This window comes from Catharus ustulatus, chromosome 6, assembly GCF_009819885.2.
Source record: "Catharus ustulatus isolate bCatUst1 chromosome 6, bCatUst1.pri.v2, whole genome shotgun sequence".
NCBI lineage: Eukaryota > Metazoa > Chordata > Aves > Passeriformes > Turdidae > Catharus > Catharus ustulatus.
The window spans coordinates 3,340,626-3,365,267 of NC_046226.1; the positions used below are offsets into that span (position 1 = coordinate 3,340,626).

General features: G+C 49.4%; 1 protein-coding gene across 3 annotated transcripts in view; it reads left to right on the forward strand.

Moving 5' to 3' along the window:
* The window catches only part of SAMD4A (sterile alpha motif domain containing 4A), a 94,652-nt gene that overhangs the window by 60,175 nt on the left and 9,835 nt on the right, over positions 1–24,642 (forward strand). For 2 of the 3 annotated variants that reach the window (XR_004418246.1, XM_033062937.1), the window contains exons 4-7: positions 15,859–16,122; positions 20,519–20,628; positions 21,213–21,299; positions 23,508–23,802. Coding sequence is in view for 2 of the 3 variants with exons in the window: in XM_033062937.1 (XP_032918828.1) it covers positions 15,859–16,122; positions 20,519–20,628; positions 21,213–21,299; positions 23,508–23,802 (756 nt within the window). In the remaining variant the exon portion in view is untranslated. The remainder of the gene's footprint in view (positions 1–15,858; positions 16,123–20,518; positions 20,629–21,212; positions 21,300–23,507; positions 23,803–24,642) is intronic. The other variant, XM_033062938.2, reaches the window with a different exon arrangement.

The window sequence follows — 24,642 nt, forward strand, 5'->3', positions numbered from 1 at the left end:
CTTGGAGCTCCATGACTGGAGATCTAATACTGATTTCTGTGTGAAGCTGTAGTGCAGCTACAGCTGGTATTCAAAGCAGCCATTGATACCTGTGAGCCTTCTTTGGGAGAGCAGGAGCTCAGCATCTTCTCAGTGGGATTCAGAAACTCCCCTGCCCACCCACTCGCTCTGTCACACCTTTGGGTGACAGCCACCATGTCACCTGCAGGGCTGCATGTCCTCCTTCACTCTGAGAAATTCAGAAATCTCTCCAAGATGCTTTGTCAGCATCTCCTGGAAATCAGGGATGCAGAGAGCACTTTGGGGAGGAGAGGCTTCTTGTGGCAGCAGCCCTGGTTTCTTTATCAGAGTGTGGAAAGCCACAATTAAATAGCTAAAAGCTTTAAAATGGTCACTCAAGGCTTCTGGGCTTTTCTCTCTCCTGTAAGAATTGCTCTTTTTTTGAAGTGGTGTTTCAAATCAGCAGTGAAACAAAACAAAGCTCTGGGTTTGTTGCTGTAGCACCTGGGTCCCTGCCTCTCCTGGGTCCATCCTTGCAGGCATGTGGGGATTTAGCAAAGGTTCTTCAGGCTCTAAACCATCATTCCCATCCAATCCCCTGTCAGTGAAGCTCCCAGCTCCTGCTGCTGTGAGAGTGTGTGATGTTCAGCTTCTCTGAGAGCCAGACCCTGTGCTCTGAAGCTGTTCCAGGGTGACTGAGCTGCATGGAAAAGCTCTAACAAGGAAGCAGGGTGAGAAAAACCCCATGAATTCACTTGCAGTTGGTCTGTTCAGCTTCTCCAGGGGTTATTTTTGGGATGTTTTCCATGTGGTTTTTGCATGCCTGGTGGCTCAGAGGCTTTGCACACCATGGAAGCAGTGGGAAGAAAGACTGCAGGAGGGCTCTGGTTCCTCCTGTCAGGATCTGGAAGCAGGGAGGTGCAGCAGGTTGATCACTGATAATGACTGGAACTTTGTAAGATGTGTCAGGTCTTGAAGGACTCTTTCCACAAAGAACCACCCTTGGTGGGTTTTTGAGCATTTCTGTGCCCAGACTTAGCTCTCAGCAGCAGCACTGACCCACCCCTTGCCCACTGTGGTCTCCAAGTATTGGCACAAGATGCCAAAACTGAGACAACAGCTGAACTACCCAGCAGAGCTGCTGCTGTGCTGTGGTTTTCCTTGAATTCTCCCAGATTTTGGTGTGTTCAGCAGCAGCTGGGACAGGAACACCTGTGGGTCTGCCAACAGCCCCACACTTTACCCAGTCCTGTGCTTGAATTCCTCCTCAGTCTCTGCCACTTGCTTGGCTGCATCATCCCCTGCTAGTGATAGCTCAGGCCCACATGTTAAGCTGTTGTAACTCCTGCAGACATATTTTGGTGGCACCATACTCAGACAACCGTGGGCTGAGCTGGAGGTGACCCAACCACACTTCATGTGTCAGTTCATAAACTTCCTTAACACAATATTTGGCTTGGGCAAAAGCCTGGTGAGTCCACAGATAGATGCTAAAAAATAAACACGGCTGTCAGCCTTTGTCCCAGCCCCTTGACTCAATCAATATGTTTATTAATCTTTTATTCCAAAGCAAAGCCCTCAACTCCTTAGTGTTTGTTTAGGTTTTAGTGTTGTTATTAGTTTTAGGTTCTCCCTCTTACTCAGAGGTGTTTATCTGTGCAGAGGCTTTAATCCAGCAACACCCAGGGAAGGACACAACCTTCCCTGCCTGTCCCTGACACCAGAGTGGGGCAAAGTCTTTCCCAGAGCAGTGATGTGGTGATCTTGCCTGAGCTGCATTCTTCTGCTGCTGTGGCACAATGAGGTTTAAGGCTTAAATATGGGTGGCTGAAGCTCATGTGATGTTTTGCTTTGTACTGTCCTTGACTTGGACTCGACCTAGACTCCAGTTTTGAGATTTGGTTCAGGATTGGTTCATCTCCAGCTCTCCCATAACTGCTCTGACAGGGGTTAGCCAAGGCTTGAGGAGATGTTGCAGGAGGCAGGTCTGGAATGTTCTGAAGGAGTCACTCTGGATTTACCACATTAATGGTGCTCTGGGAGTGGGAGCTGTGTCCCAAGTGATGAATTTGTGTCTGGAGTGATTAGAGGATATGGACTCACCCCAAACAATGGAAGTTGGCCCAGAGAAGCTGTGGCTGTCTCATCCTTGGAAGTGTTCAAGGCCAGGCTGGATGAGTCTCAGTCTGGGCTAATGGAAAGTGTCAGGCCCATGGCAGGGGAGTGGAACCAGATGGGCTTAAGGTCCCTTCCAACCCAAACCATTCTGGGATTCTGTGCTGTTCATGTGCTCCTTCCCATCCACTGCATCAGCAATTCCTGCAAAGCTTGAGATGCAGCTTTAAGCCAAGCTTTAGCATGCTGGGAGTGCAGAGAGCCTTGGCATGGGCTCAGGAGGAGGCTGGAGCTGCTCCGGCGTGGGGACGGGTGAAGCGCCGAGTCCTGGCTCTGTGGCCAGGTTGCAAAATGTTGGGGTTGCACAATGCCTTTGTGAGGGAGACATGGCCTGGAAACTCTGAAAGGACAGAGGAAGGCAGCTTGTTTTCAAAGCTTCCAGCAGCTTCTTGCGTGGGGGCTCCAGCTCCTTCCCTACCCCTGTACTGGCTGCACCCCAGTACGGTCTGGTGGCATGACAGGATTTGTTGGAAGCACAGCCTAGCCCTGTTTTCCACCCTCTTGGAAGGGAATCTGTGCAGAGAGGCAAAGGAGGGTCTGTTATTAGCTGTGCTGAGGAGGAGCATTGCAGATACACCGGTCTCATTTGGACCAGAAAGTCACAGCTCAGTGAGGGACAGGGAATTCCTTGCCAGGGAATATCCTGCAGAGCAGGGATCCCTGTGCTGGCACTGTGCTCATACTGGAGGGATGTTGCACTCTTCGGTGTTTCAGTGTCCCTGGGTTCCCCTGAGAGGGAGCAGAGAGGTCTTGGACCAGCAAAGCTCTTGCCAGTCTGGAGCCACCCTTCCACTCCTGCACAAATGGGAAAGGTGCCGGGTGCTCAGGCCTGCTACATTCCCATGGGAATGTCTGCCAGAAAACTGCTGCTGTTTGTCTGCAAGGAGAAGGAGATGGAGAGCAGAGCAAGGAAGGAGAAATACTCACCTGTACAAATTTCTTGTCCTGAAAAAGAAAAATTTCTAGCTTGTCCTAGAGCTGAAGAGGAGTAAATCAGGGTTCTTCCTTCCTTGTAGCTCACCCCAGGTTCAAACTGACAGAGACAGGGTTAAACTGGATATTAGGAGAGATTCTTCCCTGTGAGGATGGTGAGGCACAGGGTGCCCAGAGAAGCTGTGACTACCCCTGGAACCTTGGAAGTGTCCAAGGCTACACTGGGCAGGACTTGGAGCAACCTGGGATAGTGGAAGGTGTCCCTGCCCATGGCAAGGGATTGTACCAGAGAAGCTCTAAGGTCCCTTCCAACCCAAAGAATTCTGTGTTTCTGTGATCCTGCCCTAAAGGTGGGTCTGAGCTGCTGGACTGTGTGTCAGAACATGTGTGTGTGACATGGCTTGCAGGATTTTGCCAACATTTGCTCCAGTTGTGGAATCCCCAGTGAGAGATGAACGTGCTGGAGCTCTCCCCGAGTCATCAGGGAATTGAGGTGGAGCAAACAACAAGAAAAAAGCACTTACCATGAACAGAGTGTGGGATTCCTGACTCTTCCTCACCTGTGCTGCCTACCACTGGAGACAACCCAGCACCCAGTACCCAAACTGAGCTGGGTGTTGGGATAACTGCATGTTTTAACCCACAGCACCACCCTGGTCTGTGTTGGGTTGATGGGCAGCCCACAGGACCACCCTGATCTGTGTTGGGTTTTGATGGACAGCTTGAAAGTTGTTGTCCTCTGTCCTCCCTCCTGAAGGAAAGGCACTGTGTGTCCTCAGCCTGTGGAACACATTTCCTGCCGTGCAGACTGAGCAAAACATTTCATGAGAAAATGAAAAAGTGTTAGTGAGGTTACAGCAGTGAAGTTCTTGCTGGGAGTGGATTTTCTTTTGGAATTGCCTTCAGAAGATTGTTCCTCAGTTGGCCTTGCTGAGACTTGGCACCCTGGCACTCATCCTGCCACCTGGGGACACCTCTCATGTCTGCTTTTCTTCTCTTTTACTGATAGACTGAGAAAAGCTCATTGGCCTTTGTTACACTTGAGCTTCTCAGTGGTGGCAGACAAGGGCATTTGTTGTCTTGCTCATGCCCTCTAGTGTCACACACAATGGGCAGAGAACACTTCCAGAAGTCTCACACTTTGTCAGGTTCCCAGTGCTACAAAATCTTGCTAGTCCTCTGTCTGGAAATCAGAATTGTTGTATGAGAAGATCAGGTGTGAGCAGTTATTTTTTGAGATCCATGTACATCAATACAGCAGCAAACTGGACTGTGAGTGAGAACAACACAGAATCATGGAATCACTTAGCTTGGGAAAGTCCCTCTGTAATCCCTACTCCAGCACTGAACAGCAGATACAGATTTTCTGCCCCTCTGTGAATTCAAAGCTCTTTCTCCCTCTGCAGACCATCACTCAGCCCGTGAGATAAGAGCTCACCAACCTCATCCTGGAGGCCAGTGTCCCTTCCTGTTCTAACCTTGAAACTTCAGGTTGGCTGCCCCAGCTCGTTTGGATCCTCCTTTGAGCCTGTTTGGCACATTCCCTTCACTTACTCCCAAAGGATCTCTTTTCTCCCTGTGTCTGTAGCTGAGTGACAAAGATCCTTGTGATGTGAGGTCCCACCTTCAGTCATCTCCACAGAGTTTCTAGGCTGACACCCAAGCTCATCAGCCTATTTGTGGTCTTCCACACATCATAACCTGAGCTGGAAGGGAAGAAAGGACAGATTCACAGGGTGACTTAGAGTAACCATCAACCATTGAAGAGCACTTGGCTCAGGATATTTGGGAGGGTGATTCTCCTGTTTTGTTCATTTGGAACTTGCAGATCACAGGTGGCTTTGCTCATAGGGATGCCCAGCCATGCAGCCATGGGGCAGAAGTCTCAGCCAGCAGCAGCTGTTGGCTCTCAGGGCATGCAGGTGGCCCTGGGGAATGTGGATGGCTCAAGGGGGATTCCAGTGTGTCTGGCAGAATGTGGATTGCTCTGGGGGAATATGGGTGGCTCAGGGAGGGTGTGGGTAGCTCTGGGGCTCTGTGAGGATGGGGTTAGCAAGGCAGAGCTGGTGTTACCTGAGGCATCAGACAGCACAGAGACAGAGCAGGGTCCTCACTGCCGTGCCCTCTCTGCTCTGACGTGGGAACAAGTGACAGCACAGGGCATATGTGCAGCCTACAGCTTGGGGATGTGCTGATCCTGCTGCAGCAGGGTGTGGAGCAAGTGAGGGATCCCTGCTTGCCAAGCAGAGTGAGTAGGCAGTGAAGTGAGCACATCTCCCATGGTTGTGCTCTGGCAAGTGGATTTTCACATGGGCAGGGGGATAGATCCTGTGGCTGTGTCTCTGCCAGACCCCTCATCAGCCATGATGTTTGGAGGCAGAGATGTCACCAAAAGGCAGAAGGGTCTCCAAAAGGGAAGAGGAGAGCAGACCTCGAGGCTGGGCTCAGTGATGATACCATGGGTGGCTCATAACCATGGTTGGTACAGATGTGTGAGTGCTCCTAAACCAGCCCTCCTGCCACCAAATGATGCTTCCAGGCACTTCAGCAATCCCTGTGCTCTGGCTGCCCTTGCAGCCCTGTGTTGGGTGAGCCATGGAGCAGGTGGTGCTTGGTCTGCATGGCTGGGGAGGAGAGGGAGCAGCTAGAGACATCCAAAGTGGGCATGTCACACATGTCCTCTAGAGCCACACAGTTCCTTCCCCCAGACCTTCTTAATGCAAGGTTTGGTCTGTACTCAGACATGGAAGCAGCATGGAGCTGTGCCAGGGGAGGTTTAGGCTGGACATCAGCAAAAGTTGTTCCCCCAGAGGGTGGCTGGGCACTGCAATAGGCTTCCCAGGAAAGTGATCACAGCCCCAAGCCTGACAGAGGTCAAGAAGTGTTTGAACACTCTCAGGCACAACATGGGATTCTTGGGATGTCCTGTGCAAGGCCAGGACCTGGGTTCCTTATGGGAATGATCCTTATGGGTCCTTTCCAACTGTGCACCTGCTGTGATTCTGTGCTCTTACAGAGCACTGCTCCCAAATTCACTTTCCCTGCTCACAGAGCTCTGCAGCTTCCTGGCTGGAATGAGGCCACCCCATTTGGGAGTCTATTCCAGCAGCACCCAGGGATGTTCCCACCCTCTCAGCTTGTGAAATCCCAGTGCAATCACTGACTCTGGGCACTCAGGGCAGGGAATGCCTGCCATGGCTTTGCTGTTGATGTGTTGCTTGTCCCTTGGCAAGAGGGCAGGACACTGTCCCTGAATTGCAAGTTGGGATTGGGGGAGGTTGATGCCACCTCCACTTTCCTTGCAGCAGTCTGGGTGTCTCAGGGATGGATGTTAGGAAGCAGCAGCAATGGTTTTGTGTGTATCCTACAGTCCCTGGGATTCCTGTCACCAATGAATGGTGCTCCTGACCTGGAAGTGGCACAGAGGCCACCAGGGCAGCTGATTGATGCTCTCTGGGCTGTGGAGCAAAGTCAGACAGCCCCAGTAATTCTCTCAGAGCCCTGGGCAGTCTCCTCTCTCTGGGAGGTTTTGTTGATGGATGGACCCCCCAGACCTGGGTGTATTTTTCCAGCAGCCCTGGTGCCTGTTGGATACAGAGACCACAGCAAGCTCTGGTCACTCAGTGCATGGGAGCTTGGTGCTCTCCTGAGGGAAGATTTGCTTTTCCATCACCCCATGAGCACCTGTGGGTTCCTGTCTTCACTTTGTGTCACCTGGAGCCATCAGCAGGGACTGAGGGCTCTGTCTGGGAGCCAGGGGTGTTCCTCAGCACCTCCACTACTAACTTACATCTGTCAAGGGCCTGATGTGTACAGTAATTTCAGGATTATAAGCTACACCATTTTGACTAAAATTTTGGTCCAAACCCAAAGTGCAGCTTATAATCAGGTGTGGCTTATATATGGACAGAGAAGGAAAAATTGCTGTTTTAGTTTGGAGGACAGGTGTCTGCTGAGAAAGGCAGGAGCATCTCTTTGAAATGGAGAATGTAAACCCCCTCCCTCCAAATTATTATAATTTTGAAATCAAGGGGCTCTCAGGCAAAGATATGGGAATTAGGAATAACAGTTCTTTACTAGGGAAATTAAAATAGAAATACAGCACTACAAAGAACAAACCCCAAACCCTGACACAGTCAGAGTACAGCCTGACACCCGTCAGGCAGGGTGTTGGCAGCAGTCCCATCCCATGGTGGCTGCATCCTCCTGCAGTGACAGATGTGGCTCAGTTGGAGCAGTGCTCCTGTACAAGGTGCAGTTTCCCTCCGGAGCTCCAGTGGGGATGTGGAGAAATCCGGTTTTCCTCTGGAGTCCAGTGGAGAAAGGGGCTCCCTTAGTGTCCCAAAACCTCTGTTTTTATCTTGGTAAGAAATGTTGGGCTCTTCCCCCTGGCTGGAGCAACTCCCAATGGGATGCAGTAATTTTATCAGTGCCACAGTGGGACTCAATGGCCATGAGCAGAAAATGACTGGCTGGAGGAAGGATGGGTTGTGAAAAGATAAAGAACACTGCCCTGCCTGGTTTCAATGGATGCCCATTAGCAGAATATCTCCCACAGAGACAAGGATCACTGTCCCCACCCTCAACAGATGGTGATAGAACAGATACCTTTTATCACACTCTCTATTGTAATGTGCGTCTTATAATCGTGAAATTACTGTAATTCCCTCCTCAAACCCTTCTTGCTTCTCCGTGACCTCACCCCAACACCACCATTGCCCAGCCTTCTCTCAAAACATGACTGAAATCACATTTGTGATGTTTTCCTGAGCATCTTCATGCAGCAAGAAACCCCTGGAGAGAATCCCCTTCCCATTGCTCATCCTTTGAATCTGTGCAACCCCAGGCTTTGGCAAGTAGAGGAATGGAAAGAGATGAGCTCTCCTTCCCCCCACCCTCACACAGCATCTGCAGAGAAGTGGCAGGAGGGCACGGAGGAGGGATGGGAGTGCTGTGGTTTGGATTCATCCAGAGCATCTCCAGTCTCCTTCCCCACTGCTCTGGGACTTGCTGTGTTCTCCTGACTCAGTAACATGCTGCTATTTAATTAACTTTTGACTTCTGGTTTAAAGGAGCAGTGCACAAAATAGTTATTTACTTCATTTGGAAATTCTTTTATTCGTTACCATAATTATAGCTTCCTCCTCCTTTTTTTTTCCCTTTTTTCTTTTTTTTTCCTTTTTTTTCTTTTTGGATATTTTAATTAGCAGGGGAAGGGAGGGAGGGAGGGGGAATATTTGCTGCTCTCCTTGTGGTTATCACATCCTTCAAATTACTAAAAGAGGCTGGGATAATAGGTCTGGTGATTATATATAGGCACCATCTGCTCTGTGGCTGCTTCCTATCAAAGTGCAGTTAGGAGAGTGCAAGGAGGATATTTTCTCTCCAGCTATATTAAGACTGTTTCCATCTCAGCTCCAAAGCAAAGCTCTCTGCATGCAAATGGATCAAATGCTCTGTAATCAATGGCTCAGTTTTGGCAGCCTTGAAGCTTTTTTTTTTTTTTTTTTTTTAAATTTTGTTTTATTTTCCCCTGAAGTTTTGCTGTTCCCATCCGTTATGCAATTTTATTTCAGGCTGGTTGTTCTGCATTTGATGTTTCTTGTAACCATAGTCCCCTGTTTGCTGAGCAATGCGGTCTCGTGTTAGCTGGCACAGGGATCTGTGCCACAACTCCAGTGTGAGGCAATATCTGAGCAATCAGGAATGTTTTGGAGGATGATGAAGGCAGATTTTTAGGATGCATCTGCTGTTGGTATGTAGAGGAGGTGGAAAGCTGAGCTCATTTGGAGCAGTAATGGGAAAGAATTAATACTTGGTTTGTGATACCAGCCGTGGCTGCTGGGAGCACTGCAGGGCTCAGGATTTGGAAGTCACAGAATTTTAGAATTCCAGACTGATTTGTCTTGGAAAGGACCTTAAAGAACATCCAGTTCCACCCCTCTGCCATGGGCAAGGACACCTTCCACTATCCCAGGTTGCTCCAAGCCCTGTCCAGCCTAGACTGGAACACTTCCAGGGATCCAGGAGCAGCCTCAGCTTCTCTGGGCACCCTGTGCCAGGGCCTGCCCACCCTCTCAGCCAAGAATTTCTTCCCAATATCCCATCCATCCCTTCCCTCTGTCAGTGAGAAGCCATTCCCCCTGTCATGGGATGTCCCTGATGGGCATCATCTTTTGCATCTTTCAGAGACCAAACAGGCTTCTCTTTTCTCCTGGAGCTGGAAGATTTTATGCTTTTGAAAGAGAAAAAGGAGGAGGAATAAGACATGGCCAGCCCAGATGAAAGGGGAGGGTGCTTAGGATGAGGTGTGAGTTCCCAAGAGGTGGAGGCCAGGGGAAGGTGGAAACACTGAGGAATTTGTCTTGCAAAATTTGTGCCATGGTGCCTGCCAGAGAGGGGAGCTAGGTGGCTTTTTTGAATGAGTGAGAGTGGCTAAAAAGAGATCAGGGAGGAGAAAATCCAAAATGAGTTGGCAAGGATGGAAAAGGCTACAGGGCTGTTTCAGTCTGGGTGTGACTGTGGGATGTACATCACATAAGAAATTAATTGTTCTCATGTATTTTGTCACTCCTAAAGGCACTCTGCCTCCCTGCTCCCACTCCACAGCTTTTTAATGACTCCAGGGATGATTTGATCCCAGTTTCTGGGGGCAATTCCAGATGTTTCTGGAATTTCACCTGACTCTTTTAAGTTTCCACAGGTTGCACATTGCTGTGTAAAGGATGCACATCCTCCTGAAATGGCTGTAAGTGCTGGGGAGGTTTCTTCATCTGGGCTGTAACCTGTGGTGGAAGCTGATGCTGCTGCAGGTCTCAGCAGGGAGATGCTCCTCAGGATTGAGGCAGTGGGGAGCCCTGGCTGCTGCTTGAGCAGAGAAAATGTTCTTGGACATCCCTTTTAGGTGGAAAAGGAGAGTTTCTGCATCCCAGTGCTGTTTATCTGTCTTCATTGGTGAGCAGGGGAGGAATTCCTCCCAGGAGCTCAAAGCAAAAGCTGTTTTCTGGGATAATTAGGGAGGCTTGGTTCAGCACAGCAGCATTTGATATTAATGGACCAGGATTCCCCAGGGACAAACACTGATTTTTTTTGTGGTTTGTGTATAGATTTAGAAGAAAAAATGCATTTATTGACCTGGACACTGGGGCATTGTGTTTACCCCAAGAGACTCCTTGCAACTTATCCCTAATCCTCCATCCCCACCCATTCCCACCTCCCTGAGCCACCATTCCATGCAGTCTTTTGTCTGGTTGGATTCACATCTATTCTGTCTTGCTCCCACCTTGCTGGATTCTCCAATGGGAATCAAGGACCTTTCAGCACTTAGAAGTGCATAAAGAAAAGGGAAAGGGGCTTCTTGCATGGGCTGATAGTGATAGGACAAGGGGGAAAGGCTTTAAATTAAAAGAGGGGAGATTTAGATTAATTCTAAGAAGAAATTCTTGGCTGTGGGGGTGGTGAGGTTCTGGCACAGAGAAGCTGTGGCTGCTTCATCACTGGAAATATTCCAGGGCAGATTGGACAGGGCTTGGAACAACCTGGGATAGTGGAAGGTGTCCCTGCCATGGCAGGGGATGGAATTGGATGTTCTTTAAGGTCCTTCCCAACCCAAACCATCCCAGGATTTTTTTTTGAAGAAGCTTGAAAGCAGCTCCTGAGCTCCTGCTGCTTGGTGAGACAAGCTGGGCTCCCTTCCAGAATCACATCCCGTCGGATTGCTGCAGCCACCAAGGGCTGAATTTACACATCTTTAGATGCAGCCCCGCTCCTGCTGCCACACAAATGAGTAAATAACAGCCACAGCAGCTCCTGCTGGAGCCAAACAGCAGGTCCACGTGTGTTTGTGCCATGCAGGGAATTACAGAACCCCCTGTGAGGTTTCCTTCCCTGCTGAGCCTGGATGGAGCCTGGAATGAGCTGCTCAGAAAGAGCAGCAACAAACAGGTTATTGTTTCTCTGTCCAGTTTCTTGAACAGGAAACTGTGTTTAAAAACACTATTTCTTTTAAAAAAATTGCTTGATAGTCTTTTCTGCAGTCTGTGCTTCTTCCTATTTCTCTGCTGGAGGCATCACTCTGCTTGTGTGGGTTTTTCCCCTGATGCAGGGGGTTAATTCCAATAATTTCCTAATACCTCTGATTCCCTTTTACCCAGTGGCTTCTTGCATTTATGACCCAGAATTTCACCCCTTCGTGGGTTATATCAGCCAGGACATGGATTATCCAGCTCCTACAAACACAGTTAAAGTCACAGCCACAGAACGCAGGGAGATTAAAGGAAAAAAGGCACAAAGAAGAGGCTCCAAGGGTTAGGGGATGTTGAGCTGAAAAATGTTCCATCAGGTTCTGCCCTGGCCGTGCTGGAGCTGCCTGGGGCAGCGTGGGGAGAGGGTGAATGAGGTGCCCAGGAAGGAGGCTGGGTGCCAGCTGGGCAGTGTGACCCACTGGCAGCTCTTTCCAAGGCTTCTCAGCAAAGAAATTCTGGAAAATCCCTGGGCATTGCTCTGCCAGCACGGGGAAACCTTCCTGGAGGAGAGGATGTGTCGTGACTGGGGTAGCAAGGAGGAGGCAGAGGGGAGGGCTGAGCTGGGGGTTTGCTTTGTGAGGGTTTGCTCAGTGTTCCCTCTCCATGGGGGAGTTTCCAGGCTGCACAAAATCCTTGTGTGGATTGAAGACATCCCCACTTTTTTGGGGTCAGGCTGCTGTTCCAGGTACCAACAGACCAGGAAAGGAGCTGTGTGTGATCAGCTGCTGCCTGAGGACACACCACAAACAGCTTTGCAGCCAAGAAGTGCCACTTTTAGACTAAAAAGACAAAAGAAGGTCCCAAAGAGTTCAGCAGCACCTTGCAGTGCTTTTTCCTTTCTGCAGCCTGGGGAAGGTGTTATTTGGAGTTGTAACCTGATGGATGGACCCTGTGCTGGTCCTTTGGGTGTCAGGGGCATGGTGGGGACTGGAGGCATTCTGAACACTCCCAGTGGTGGTTTGGTTCTCACTGGAAACTCTCACAAGTGTGTCCTGTCAGGGACTTTTGCAGCACTCCAAGCCAGATTTCATGAAGGGCAGAGTGAGCACCTTGTCTGCCCCACGCTGTGTGGAGGAAGGTCTGCCTGCAAAGCCCAATTCCTCAGCTCTAATTACAGGAATGGGTGGCTTTTCCCTTCTCAGGCTGAAAAAAAAATTGGCCCAAAACCCTGAGAAACCACAACACAAATGTCTGACGCTGTTCCACATGGTCCTCAGCGAACAAAAACCCTCTTGAAATCAGCCCTTGCCTCCCAAAATAGGCAGCACCACTTCAAAAGGGAAGAGAGGGGGGGTGGAAAAAAATCCCAAACCCAAGGCTTCAGGAGCTGAGAGCACTTGCAGCCTCAGAGTTTCTATAAGTGTGTTGTGGTGCCTGCCAGCCCTGCCAGGGTTTGGTCTGAGATAAATCTGGATTTCCCTGAGTCCCACAGGGATGCTCCCAGCGTGGTCAGCAGCTGCCTCCTGGGATGGGGAGCTTTGTTGCCATCACTCCTTCTTCATCCTCTATTTTTATTTCTTTATCTGAGAATATTACCCTGAGCTTGATCCCAAGTTATGGAGAGGTTTCTTGCAAGGAAACCTGGTGTGGTGTGGGCTGAGCACAGAGCCATGGTGGCTGAGCAGAGGCAGCACCAGCCCACTTATTCCAAAGGAAACCATGATCTGCTCCAGCCCCTGTCCCCCTGGACACCAGTTTGGGAGGAGCTGGACCAGTCAGTGCCTGTGTAGAGCCTTGCAGCACCAAAAAGACAGGAAAACACTTTCAAACCAGGAGTGGGACACGCTTACAAAGCTGTAGGGGATCAGTGTGGGATGCCCTTTGGAGTGCTGCTTTCCCCTCTTTATTTGCCCAGCTCACAGCACTCAGAAAAGCAACCGTGCCCACCCACGTCCTGGGAGCTTATCTTGCCCCAGAATAACACTTTAGATTTCCTTTTTAAATAGTTTGTAGTAAAAGAAAAGGAGGTTTGAGTGTAAGGTGATAAACTCACACTTGGGTTTCTTCTGCTGAAGTTAAAGCCCATTGGACCATTTATTTTAGCCAGGATTCTGGGTTCACCTTGAACCATCCAAAAAGCACACAGAATGGTCAAATTCAGGTCAGGATCTACAATATAATAAGCCTTGGGAAATAATTAGCTACATCCTCTTATTTCAAGAAACTGAGGGCATGACCACCATCAGCATTAATAAATAGTATTAATAAATATAATAAATATGGGCATTTATTAATCCCCTGGGGGATTACAGAGTAAAAGAGGGGTGCCATCCAGGGTTCTCAGCCTTTTTAGGGCTGATGGAAATGAGTAAGAGGGTTTGCAATAAACCACATTATCACCAATGTCTGTTACAGCCAGAAAGCAAACCCTAAAGTCAGGCCAGTGCTGAGAGCCCTTAAATCATCTCATTCTGGTTCCCAGAGTAGCTGGGGTGGTTTCAAAGAGCTGGGGACTTGCAGCATCCTTTGCAGAGGGATTATCCCTGCTGCATCTCAGGGGTTTGTGTGAACTGACTCACAGTTCAGTAAAAATCTGGCTCAGTAAAACGTGTTCTCTTGGATCCTGCACTGTGTATCTCAGGGAAAGAAGTGGAACTGATTTTTTATCTGTTGCACTGGATGGTTTCTAATTGTCCCTGACCATCCTTTGGAGTTCATTATTTCTCCTTCAGCCAACACCAGCTTCTAATTAGGGGACATAAAATGAAGATGGAAGAGCAGCAGCTTGCAGGGGTATTGCTGCTCGTGAAGGAATCTGGGCTGGGTTTGTGCCAGAAATGCTCTCTTGTGTGCAGGGATTTGGTGGGGAGAGGGTGGTGGAAGCACTGCTGGGTACCAGTGTGTGCACACACCCTGTGAGAGCTGCACCAGCAAGCAGCCCTTTGCAAGGGGACAATCAGATCCATTCCTCCTTGCCCCTTCTCCTGCATCTCTCCTTCTTCTAAGGGGCACAAGTATTTCCTATACCAAATTCAGGATGGATTCTCTCCCCATGACTGGGGGCAGCAGGCACAGAAGGGCTCTGGGTGGTGCTCAGCCCTTTATAAATAACCAATTTTTCCCTATAATTCCCCCTATATTTTGGGAGTTTTAAATCCTAAATGTATTTTTCTTTTGGGAGGGTGATGTGGCATCTACAGATGCTGAAAAAGCTTGGCCAAGACTTCCTTAAATCCATTTACTTCCCCATCCTGATGCATCACATCACAGCTTTAGGAAGCATCACACTGCTCTGGAAGCAATCTCAGGATCTCATTGACATCCTTTTCTGCCAGGGGACTTGTGGAAGATGTTTGTATAGTTTTTTAGTGGGAAGGGAACAAATTCTCCCCCATAACCCACCCCAGTGCTTCCCTGCAGAGCGTGGTGTCAGTGTTACCTGTTGGCACAAGAAAACCCTTTCAGAAGTAGGAATTATTTAAACATTACAGAAATCCACAGGGTTTTTTGGCCTCATCCAGCAGCTGCCTGTGTTACCAGCTGCTTTTTGCAGGTGGTTAATAAATGCAAATGTGCTCTGGTGTTTCTCTCTCCCCTCCTTTTGTAACCCCACTACTGCCTGATTTTCATCCCCTCCTGGTCAGCAAGAGGGCTTTGATGGTGGGTTTTCCCCCAGGCTTGAGCTGGGAATTAAGCCTGGCTTAACCTTTGCAGCACAGTGCACCTGGCTGGGGGTTTTCCACCAAGACTCGTTTATATTAAATAATAACACGGAGAGGAGTCTGAGTGGTTTTGGTGAACTGCTGTAAATGTTAAAAAAGAGGATTAAGGAGCTTTAGAGCTTTGGTGCTTTAGATGGAAAAACCATGAGAACAATGAATTTACCCAGGTTTTGTACAGTTTAAAAATTTGGTTTGGAAAAAACAAAAATTGAAAAGTTTTTACTTCTGTTTCTTGTAGGCTGAAAGGTCATTCTAACCCCTCTGCCCTCAGATTTTCCTGGAGCAGGGAAATTTTCCCTGGTTGGCATCCTAAATCTGTACATTAAATTACATACACTGTGTTTATGGTTAAACCAGTGGTTTAGTGACTCTGAGTGATGGAATTTGAATTTTGTTAAGCAAACAGAACAGTCTTTTAATACTTTTTTCAGTACTTAAAACAGAGATAGTCCTTGGAAGGGTTTAAGGGCAGGCTGGACAGGGTTTGAAGCATCCTGGTCTGGTGGCAGGTGTCCCTGCTCATGGCAGGGGGCTGGAGTGAGATCTGTGAGGTCTCTTCCAGCACAAACCATCCCATGATCCTGTGATTTTAGTCGGACTCAACAAGGCTGAGACATTCCTATGGATGAGAAGGACCCTTCTGATTTTGGGTGCTGTGTAAGTGCTCCTGCTTCAGAGCACAAACCAGGTCCTGATGCTGGAAACCCAAAGGGAGAGACAGAGATGTTTGCCTTGGATCTCTGTGGGACATCCCCATCCTGGGGGTTTTTACACTGCAGAACTGCTGGATTGATGTTTTTTTTCCCTAGAGATGGAATCCACACAACTCCTTCCCCTGAGCAGCCCAGCGTGTGACCCCAAGGTGCTCCCACCCTTTTTGCTTCCCAGCAGAGAGCTCAGGGTAGGGCTCAGGGGCGCTGCAAAGCCATCAGCCAAGCACCATGGCCAACCACCACCACACATTTTATAATTTCATTTGATTTTTTTTTTATTTTTTCGGGGGTCTCTGCTGCATCCCGGGCCGCGAGGGGGGAATAACCTCTTTGATTTTATTTTTTTTTCAGTTCTCTCAGGCCAGACACACCACAGCCCTTTGAAACGCTCTGTGTCCCTTACCCCACCCATGAATGTGCCAAACCAACCTCTAGGACATGGATGGATGTCTCATGAGGACTTACGAGCTAGAGGACCCCAGTGCATCCCTTCAGATCATGCCCCCCTGTCTCCACAAAGCAGTGTAGCCTCTTCGGGAAGTGGTGGGAGTGAACATTTAGAAGATCAGCCTTCCGCTCGTAACACATTCCAGGAGGAAGGGAGTGGGATGAAAGGTGAGTGACAAACCAGACCCCCCACCCCCCAGCACCCAGAGGCAGGAGGGGCTCTCACTTGGTGGTTTTGGGGGCCTTTTCTTCCCACCTTAGGAATTCAGTTTTAGGGGTTTTCTTTTTAAGTAGCAGCTGGTCCCGATCTGACGTCTTCCACTCGGGTGCCAGTGGGCTGGTTTTGCCCCAAAATCCTGTGAGCTGCCAGCTTTCCAAAAAGCTGGATTTTTTCCATAGCCTGTGGCTTTTGGCTGCGAGTGGTGCTCTTTTTTCTCTTTCTTTTTTCTTTTTTTACGACGGTGAAAAATAGCTTAGAGCAAGCTTAGCAAGCCACGTGTGATTTACCATTGCAGTGCTTGGTACCCACCAAGGATTTGGGGAAGTTTTGGCTTGGGAAACTTGTTTGCAGTGAATTTAACCTGTGTGTTTCAGTTGGTTTTGCCATTATACCTACATTTCACAGAGATTTTGGCAATAGATATGTGTGGTTCTGGTGGTAAACAAGGCAGAAATTAACCCCACTTGCTGCAGTCGAAGCTGGAGAGCAAACTTCAGGCTGAGGAGGAATAAATAGATAAAAACTGGGCAAACACATGGACTGTGTGTTCCTGGGAACAGACTGAAAATGATCCTGCAGCTCTCAGACTGATTTAAACAACTCCAATTTGCATTAATGCAGAGCAGCTCGATTGTTTACAAAGCAGTGGTGTATCAGAATAGGGAAATAATTGTATTTTTTAACAGTCACAAGGTCTGATTTTAGTCTAATTACAGACAAATTGAGATATGGATAAATCTGTGTGATGTGGGACTGCATTTGGCTTGGCTCTGGATGGCTTTGATGTGCATGAAATAAATGCATGAAAAACCCCTCATGGTTCCAAGGAATGTAACAGAGGCAGGTTGGGTCCTGCAGTCTGTCTGGCCAGGGAGAACTTTTTGGGAGCAAGTATTTCTGGTGGGGAGGGTGCTGTTTAACCCTGCATTTCTGGGGAGGAGAGCATGGGGAGCTTGGCTCCCTGGGATCCACAGCTGCAGCTCTGGGATCTGCATGGATAGAAACTTCCCAGTGCTGTGCAATCAACCTGTGTGGCCAAATCCACAAAAGCCAGAGGCTGATCAATTAAATAAGCCCCACATTTTTAACACATCCCCTTGCTGGGATTTATCCCCAAATCCCGGCAAATTCCTCGGGCTGTCCCTTCCCAGACTTTAAAACATGATTCCCCCATTGCTGACTCAGCCAAAGGCTTTTGTCCCCCTGTGCAGGGACGTGCAGAACAGATGTTCACAACCTCTGGTGTCTGTGCCTGCTGTGTCCTCCCCTCTCAGCTGGGTTTTCTTCAGGCTGAACCATCCCAGTACCTTCCCAGATTTATGTTTTCTAAACTTGGGGTTGTTCCTGCTTCTCTCCGCCAGGTTTTTTTTTCCATAAAGTCCGTGTTTTATTGAAGGTGTGTTGCCCAAAACTGGACTTGGAAGCAGAGCAGAGGCTTGTTTGCCTCCAGACAGCATTCCTGTGGCTGTGTAGCTCATCATCCTCAAATAACAAAGCACCATGGGCAGCATATGACCCATTGTATCCCCACAGCTTTCCTGAAAAAAAAAAAAAAAAAGAGGAGGACTGCCCGTTCCCTGCACTCGGATCGTGCCGTTTGTTGTTCCTACAGAAACTCTCAACTTGGTGCATTTTTATTGGGTTGCCTCGTATTCCATCCAGCTTGGCTGCTCTGGTTGCCAAGTCCCTTGTCTGAATTGCAGCCACGTCTCCCTGAGTGCCTGCAGGCTCTTGTGGCTGGTGTCACCCCTGCTGCTGAGCTGGTTCCTTCTGTGACACCCTCCAGGGAATGTGAGATCCCCACCTGCATTGCCAGTTTATCTCCCCCAGTGTCATCTCTCTTTTCTTTCTGTTGATCTCTATGCTCTCATGTCTCCCATTTCTTCTCTTCCCATCTCTCTTCGTGCTGAAGGGAAAATGCCCTTTGGTTTTATCTTAGCTCTTGGTCTCTCCAGGGGAAGATGTGAGCACCTGGTTCTCCCTGGAGCCCATCTGTCTGTCCCTTCCTGGTTGGAATTAAAAAATCTTTAAGGTCCCTTCCAACCCAAACCATTCCAGGATTCTGTGATTCCTGGGGCACAGTTTGGAGGAAGGTCTGGCTAGAGCTGGGGGTTTCTGCTGGGAGTGTATCCAAGGTGTCCTGTGTGTAAATATGGCAGGGTGAGCTGTTTTCCTTCTCAATTTCCTGACAGCCGTGCCATGACTTTGCAATTAGCTCCTGGTAATTGCTGATTAAAGAGTAGCTCTGCAGGCAGGGGGTTCACCCATCCGTGGAGAGCATTGGGAAATTTGACTTTCCAAGCACCATGGGATCACCTTGGCTCTCCTTGCACCTCCTGGGTGCCTCTTCCCTGTGGGAAGGGGGAAAGCTCCACCACACACAACACACCCTCTGTGTCCTGGGGTGGCTCCTTCTCCCCCATCTGCTTCCAGGATTTGCCATCTCTGCTGGCAGGGGGGCTCTGGGACCATCATTCTCCCCAAAATTAAGGCATTATCCTGACAGGCTGATGCAAGGCTGCTTCTGCAAAGGTTGGAGATGAGTTTCCTGTAGGGTTCAATGTCTACTTGAAGTTGCATCTCTCTTTTGGATGTATCCCTGTGGGCTTTGCCATTGGCACAGATGTGGGATCAGGGAGACTTTTAATGTGCTGTCACTAGAATGATGTGGTTTTGTGTTAAAATGATGTTGAGATTTGAGCCTGTGCTGGAAATGGGGCTTTTTGCTGAGAGGTTTTTATTTATTTTAAACAGAAATCAGTTTAAGAGAGTGCTGGTAGCAGACTTTGGGACTGTTTCATGTCAGAACTTTTGGAAAATGGTGGATTTCAGCCCATCTGTGCTCAGTAATTGCCTTCCCCCATGTTTGGTGTGGGGTTGGTCTCCTGTGCAGGAATTTAGGAATTTAGGAATTTCATTGACATGTGAATCCTGATGTGTGTCTGGGATTTGGAGAGAATGAGCAAGACACAGCATGCTGGGATTGTTTGCATTCCCTGCTGGGCTGCAGGGTGGGTTTGGGATCAGCCTGGGCAGCAGGAGATTTCTGGCAGGTGTATGGATTCCTTAGGGAACCAAACCAAGGTCCCTCCTGTCCCTTCCAGTGATGAGACCTTGGTTCAGGAAGAGGTCATGGACAATCCTTGGCTCAGCAGTGTGGGACTTTGGACCCACAGCATGAGATGGATGTCCCAGCAGTGGGAATGAGCTCCTGAGTGTCCCACTGGTGGGGAAGGGGACAAGGACTATGGACAAGGTGTTGTTGGGATCAGAGCATGTCAGCTGGGAGGGCTGTGCAGAACTCCTGTTAGATTGTAGGTGCTAAACAAAGCAATTTGGCAAAGCATTTGAAGCCTTTACAAAGGGAAAGTGTAATCACAGCCACCTGCAGGGCCCCCCTCCCTTGTGAGGTGTCACCACAGACCCCAAAGCTGCAAAACCCTGCTCAGCTGTTGCTGTCATTGCCTTCTCCTTGGAGGACACCCCATCATGGAGTCTGTGGGGTTTTGAGTGTCACAGAGGAAGGATTCCCCTCCCAGGTTCCTCACTGTGAAACCATGTTGATGTCAGGAGGATAAATGTATTTTTGGGTACTCTTCCAGCTGGGCATGGAGGTGCTACACTGCAGGTAACAACTGGGAAGGAAGAAGTCATTTCAGTCTGTGCATTTTAAGTCCCAAGGCGCCCTTTGAAGCAGGGTGTGGGGCCATCTTTGATGGCACATCATTTTTCCATCCCAAACCCATCTCTCTAGTTCAGTTTATGCAGCTGGTTCCATTCTCAGCACATGCCACCATCCCTCATGCCATAAATCACCTACCATCCCCAAAACAGCCCTTTGCTTGTCCTAAACTCAACCACTCCATGAACTTCAGCAGTTCCCATGATCCTGGGAATGCAGCACTGAGGAGCTTGGTGTGTGGTGGCACAATGCCATCTCCCCATGGGCCAATTCCCACACTGGGGACTTCTGAGGATGTGCCTTCACACAGGGGCTGGTTCCTTGTCCCATCCACAGCCCTGTGTCCTCACCCAGGGGCTGGTTCCTTGTCCCATCCACATCACTTTGTCCTCATCCAGGTTTCTTTGTCCCATCCACATCCCTGTGTCCTCACCCAGGACTGATTCCTTGTCCCATCCACATCCACATCCCTGTGTCCTCACCCAGGACTGGTTCCTTGTTCCATCCACAGCCTTGTGTCCTCACCCAGGTTCCTTGTCCCATCCACCCTGCAGCTCAGTGAGGTGTCCTTTGGGATGCCCCCGTGTCAGTGTTGATCTGTGCTGTTCTGTGCTGTTCCATGAATTCAGCAGAGCTCTCCTGTCCTTCCCTTTGTGCTGCAGATGTCCCAGCCTGGCTGAAGAGCCTCCGGCTGCACAAGTACGCTGCCCTCTTCTCCCAGATGACCTATGAGGAGATGATGGCCCTCACCGAATGCCAGCTCGAGGCACAAGTAGGTCCCAAAGCCCCTTGGTGTGTCTGGGAAGCAGAAAAAGGGAAATTGGGTCTTGGGGAGTGAAAAAATTTTGAATTGCACCTAAAAAAATCCCATGTTCTGACTGTAGTTCTGGTGTGGAAGTCCCATAACTGGGAGCTGCTCTTGGGTTTTTTTTCCAGTTGGGATTATGTTCAGGAGTTTCAGGGGTGCAGCCAACTCCCTTAAAGTCAGTGGGGCTTTGATGGCTGACTGCCTTTGAAAATGCCATAGAATCATAGAATATTGCTGGTTGAGGGTTGGAAGTGACCTTAAAGATTGTCTGGTTCCAACCCCCACTGCTTTCAGGTTCACCTCTGCATTATCCATGGGATAAAGAGGGATGGGAACACCATTGCTCTCCATGTGTGAGGTGCAGCAGAGGAACAGACTAGCTGGAAATTTCTTCAGCAAATCTCTGGGTGATTTTCTATGTCCCCCACAAATCCCTGCACTCCAAAATGTAATTAATTTCTAGCAGCCCTGTTTAGGAGAGGAAGGGTTTGGGTTGAGCCAGCTGCCCTGTAGAATTATTAACATCAAGTTTTGTCCTGTTTTTGCAGAATGTTACCAAAGGAGCAAGACACAAAATAGTCATCAGTATCCAAAAGCTAAAAGAAAGACAAAACCTGCTCAAATCTCTAGAAGGGGTAAGTAATCACAACCATTTCTGTATTTCTTTTGTCTTTAAGAAGCCAGGAATTAATTCTGGGCTGAAGAACTCTTTGCTTACACATATTGTGGGGATCTGATGCAGGTTTTATTTCACAGAATTCCAGAAAGGTTTGGGCTGGCAGGGACCTTAAAGACCATCCAGTTCCAACCCTCTGCCATGGTGGGGGAGACACCTTCCGCTAGACCACGTTGCTCAAAGCTGTATTTTGCAGAGTGGATCCACCTCACACAGCTGGGGGGGCTGTACCCTGCAGGGTGCTCAGAAAGACTTGAGCTTTCCTGGAACATGATCTGGGCACCCTGTCCCCAGATAAAACACCAGACACCCACATCAGTGCCTGAACAACATCTTGAGTTTCCAAGGAGAATAAATAGAAACTTCTTTATCACTTCAACAAAAGCTTAAACCCTGCAGAAAGGGCTTTTGGGGAAGTAGCAGCACCACAGAGTAGCTGGGAGCAGCTCACCCAACCTCTCCCTATTTATTATAGCTGTATTATATTATATTTAATTGCACCATCTTCAAACAGCAACTTGCAGAGCCTCCCACTAGGGGCTTTTAAATACTTCTGTGGTGTGTTGCTATTTATTGGTGTTTTCCTTAGCTCACTGCTTCACTATTTATTTATAATATGGGCTTGTGCTCAGAGTATGGCAGGAGCTAATAAAGCCATATTTACCTCCGTTATTAATAATAACTATTAAATCCAAGGAGCTGGATGGAGCTGGCTGCAGCTCTGTGTTTTCCAGGCCATTGCACAGCCTCTTCCTCCACTCCTCCACAGGGATTTGGGAATCTGGTATTGATTGAGTGGTGCTGTGCAGGAGCTGGAGCCCAGCTCAGCTGGCACAGCCAGCCAGGCACGCTGTAAAATACAGGAGGGAAGTGGCAGGGACTGGTTTGGAGCCCTCCAGGGGTGGGTTTGGGCTGTGGCACTGTGACCCTCTCCTGCTTTGCTGGGGCTGCCTGTGAGCTGCTTTCCCTGGGAGGAGATGTCTCTGGTTTTCCAGGCTTCCCATCCAGTTTCTGCTAAACAAGAGCATGTGTGGGACTTGGTGTTTCTGGGCAGTGTCTCACTGCTAAATATTGCTGCTTTCTTGGAAAGAGCTGCTCCATCCCTCTCTGATAGTTAGCAGGGCAGGATTTTATCCCAAAAAAATAGTGCCCAGCAGGCTGACACCAGATCTTTGAGAGAAATGAAGTTGAGACATCCAAGAGTGGGCTGGGAATGCAGCAGGAATTAGAATCAACAACTGTTCCAGGGCTTGCACACATCCCATGTGCCCACTTAGTGTCCCTTCCTTCAGTACATCAGGATTCACTCCAAAAGTTGCCTCTTTCCAAGCAGTGTCCCATGAGCCAGACCATGCAGGAGCCTGCAGTGAGCTGTTCCAGGCTACATTAAAAACAAAATGCATTTATTTCCCATCAGTGGGACAAGGATCTGACCATAGAAATGGAGTTGTTGATCCACACCAGGAGTGAGGCTGGGGTGCACCCAAATTCTCTCCCTCCTGGGTGGATCTGCCCCAGGATCTCCAAGCTGAATGGTTTTGCTGTGGGAATATCAGTTCACCTTGTGGTGTCTCCTTCTGTGTCTGACCACAAACCACCTGCTCCCCTTGAAACCCTCCCAGTGGCCACTGCATCCACTCCCCCAGCCCATCCCAGGGTGGGCAGGGATGTCCCCACTGCTGCCACAGGACAGGCTCCTGCATCCCAGCATGGTCCTGGGCTCTGACATGATCCCAGACCATGAGGATGCCATGGCAAGCAGTTTTGGGGCAGAGAATTTAATGGGAGCCAGGCTTGAAGGTGGTGCTGGAAATGGGAAAGGAGCCCATGTTAATGTAATTCTAATGAAATATTGGGATTGCAGGATTGCTGGGGAATAAACAAGATATTTGTTGCTCTGGGCATTGAAAACTCCCAGGCTCAGTCATGTTCCTGGTGGAAATGTGGAAACATTGAAGCTGGATTGTTGTTGGGTTTGGATCCCAGTGGTTGATGGGGGCACATTTATCTCTGGGGATTCAGGTGTGAACACATCTGTGATAACCAGACACAGTCCCTGAATGTGGAATGCAGCAGGATCCTGAAGCAGGAGCACAGCTGGGGGTTCTGCTTTACAGCTGATGTCCCTGCAAAGTCAAACCCTCTTGTCTCCACCTTTGACCCCCAGGACATCCTGGAAGGCGGCAACCTGCGTGTCCCTCTGCAGGAGCTCCACCAAATGATCCTCACCCCCATCAAAGCCTACTCGTGCCAGAACTCGAGCACGGAGGAGCACGGCCGGGACGTGGACTCGCACCACCCCTCCTCCCTGCTGGGCTCCGACAGCCAAGGCTCGGACTGCAAGGACTCCGCGGCAGCCGGGATGCAGCAGCACCATCTGCCGGGGTGCGAGGGCGAGTCAGGGGGAGCCCCTCTGCCCGAGGGTGACCTGCCTGGCCAGTTCACCCGAGTCATGGGCAAAGGTGAGCAGCTGTGCCTTGTCCTTGCTGAGCTGGGGCTGCTTTGGGGCAGGGTGTGTGTGGTGGTGGCAGTGCCGCCTTTCCCTGAGCTCCTGCAGGTCCCGCTCGGAGCGGGGATGGATTTTGGAGGTCCTGTCGTGCTGGGGTTGGGGGTAAGGAGATAGGGCAGGTGGGTTGTGGATCTGGGGAGGGGCAGCAATGACCCAAGCTGCCTGTCCAAGGTCCAAGGTGTAAAGCATTCTCTTGCTGGCCCAGGTCAGAGGCAGAAATCCCAACTTTTCCCGAGGTCAGGGAGTGGAAGATGTCCTCTCTCTTCCCATCCATTGATCCAGAGGGGTTTTAAGCAGCATCCCCAGGACTTACTCTGCTTGGACCAGGGTGTGTGGGCTGGACATGGGCCATTTTGAGTGCAGATCAGTGGGTCCAAGCCCCTTTTTATGCTCCAGTTTGGATGCAGGCATCCAGAATACTCTGGTACCATTCCATGTCTAGTGCAGGGTGTGTGGCTTTGTGTCAGGGATAACACATTGAGAGGTAACAGGAGCAGGCTGAGGTGAGGACCAACCTCCTGTGCCACATTCAGGGCTCTTGGAGCAAATCTGTGTGAGCTTGGATGTGCCCTAACCCTTGCTGGTGGCACCTGAGGTGTCAGTGCTGGCTGCATGGAGGGAGATCTCCCTGGGGAAGGGGAAGGGGGGTCTCATCTGCAGGAGACTGGGAACAGAAAAGAAACAGAAAAAACTCATTGGGATGCCACAGAGAAATATCAGCCTTGTCCCTATTTCCAACTTTTTTTTGCAAAGCATAGCAAAAAAAAAAAGTTTTCTATACAGAAATCTGGTG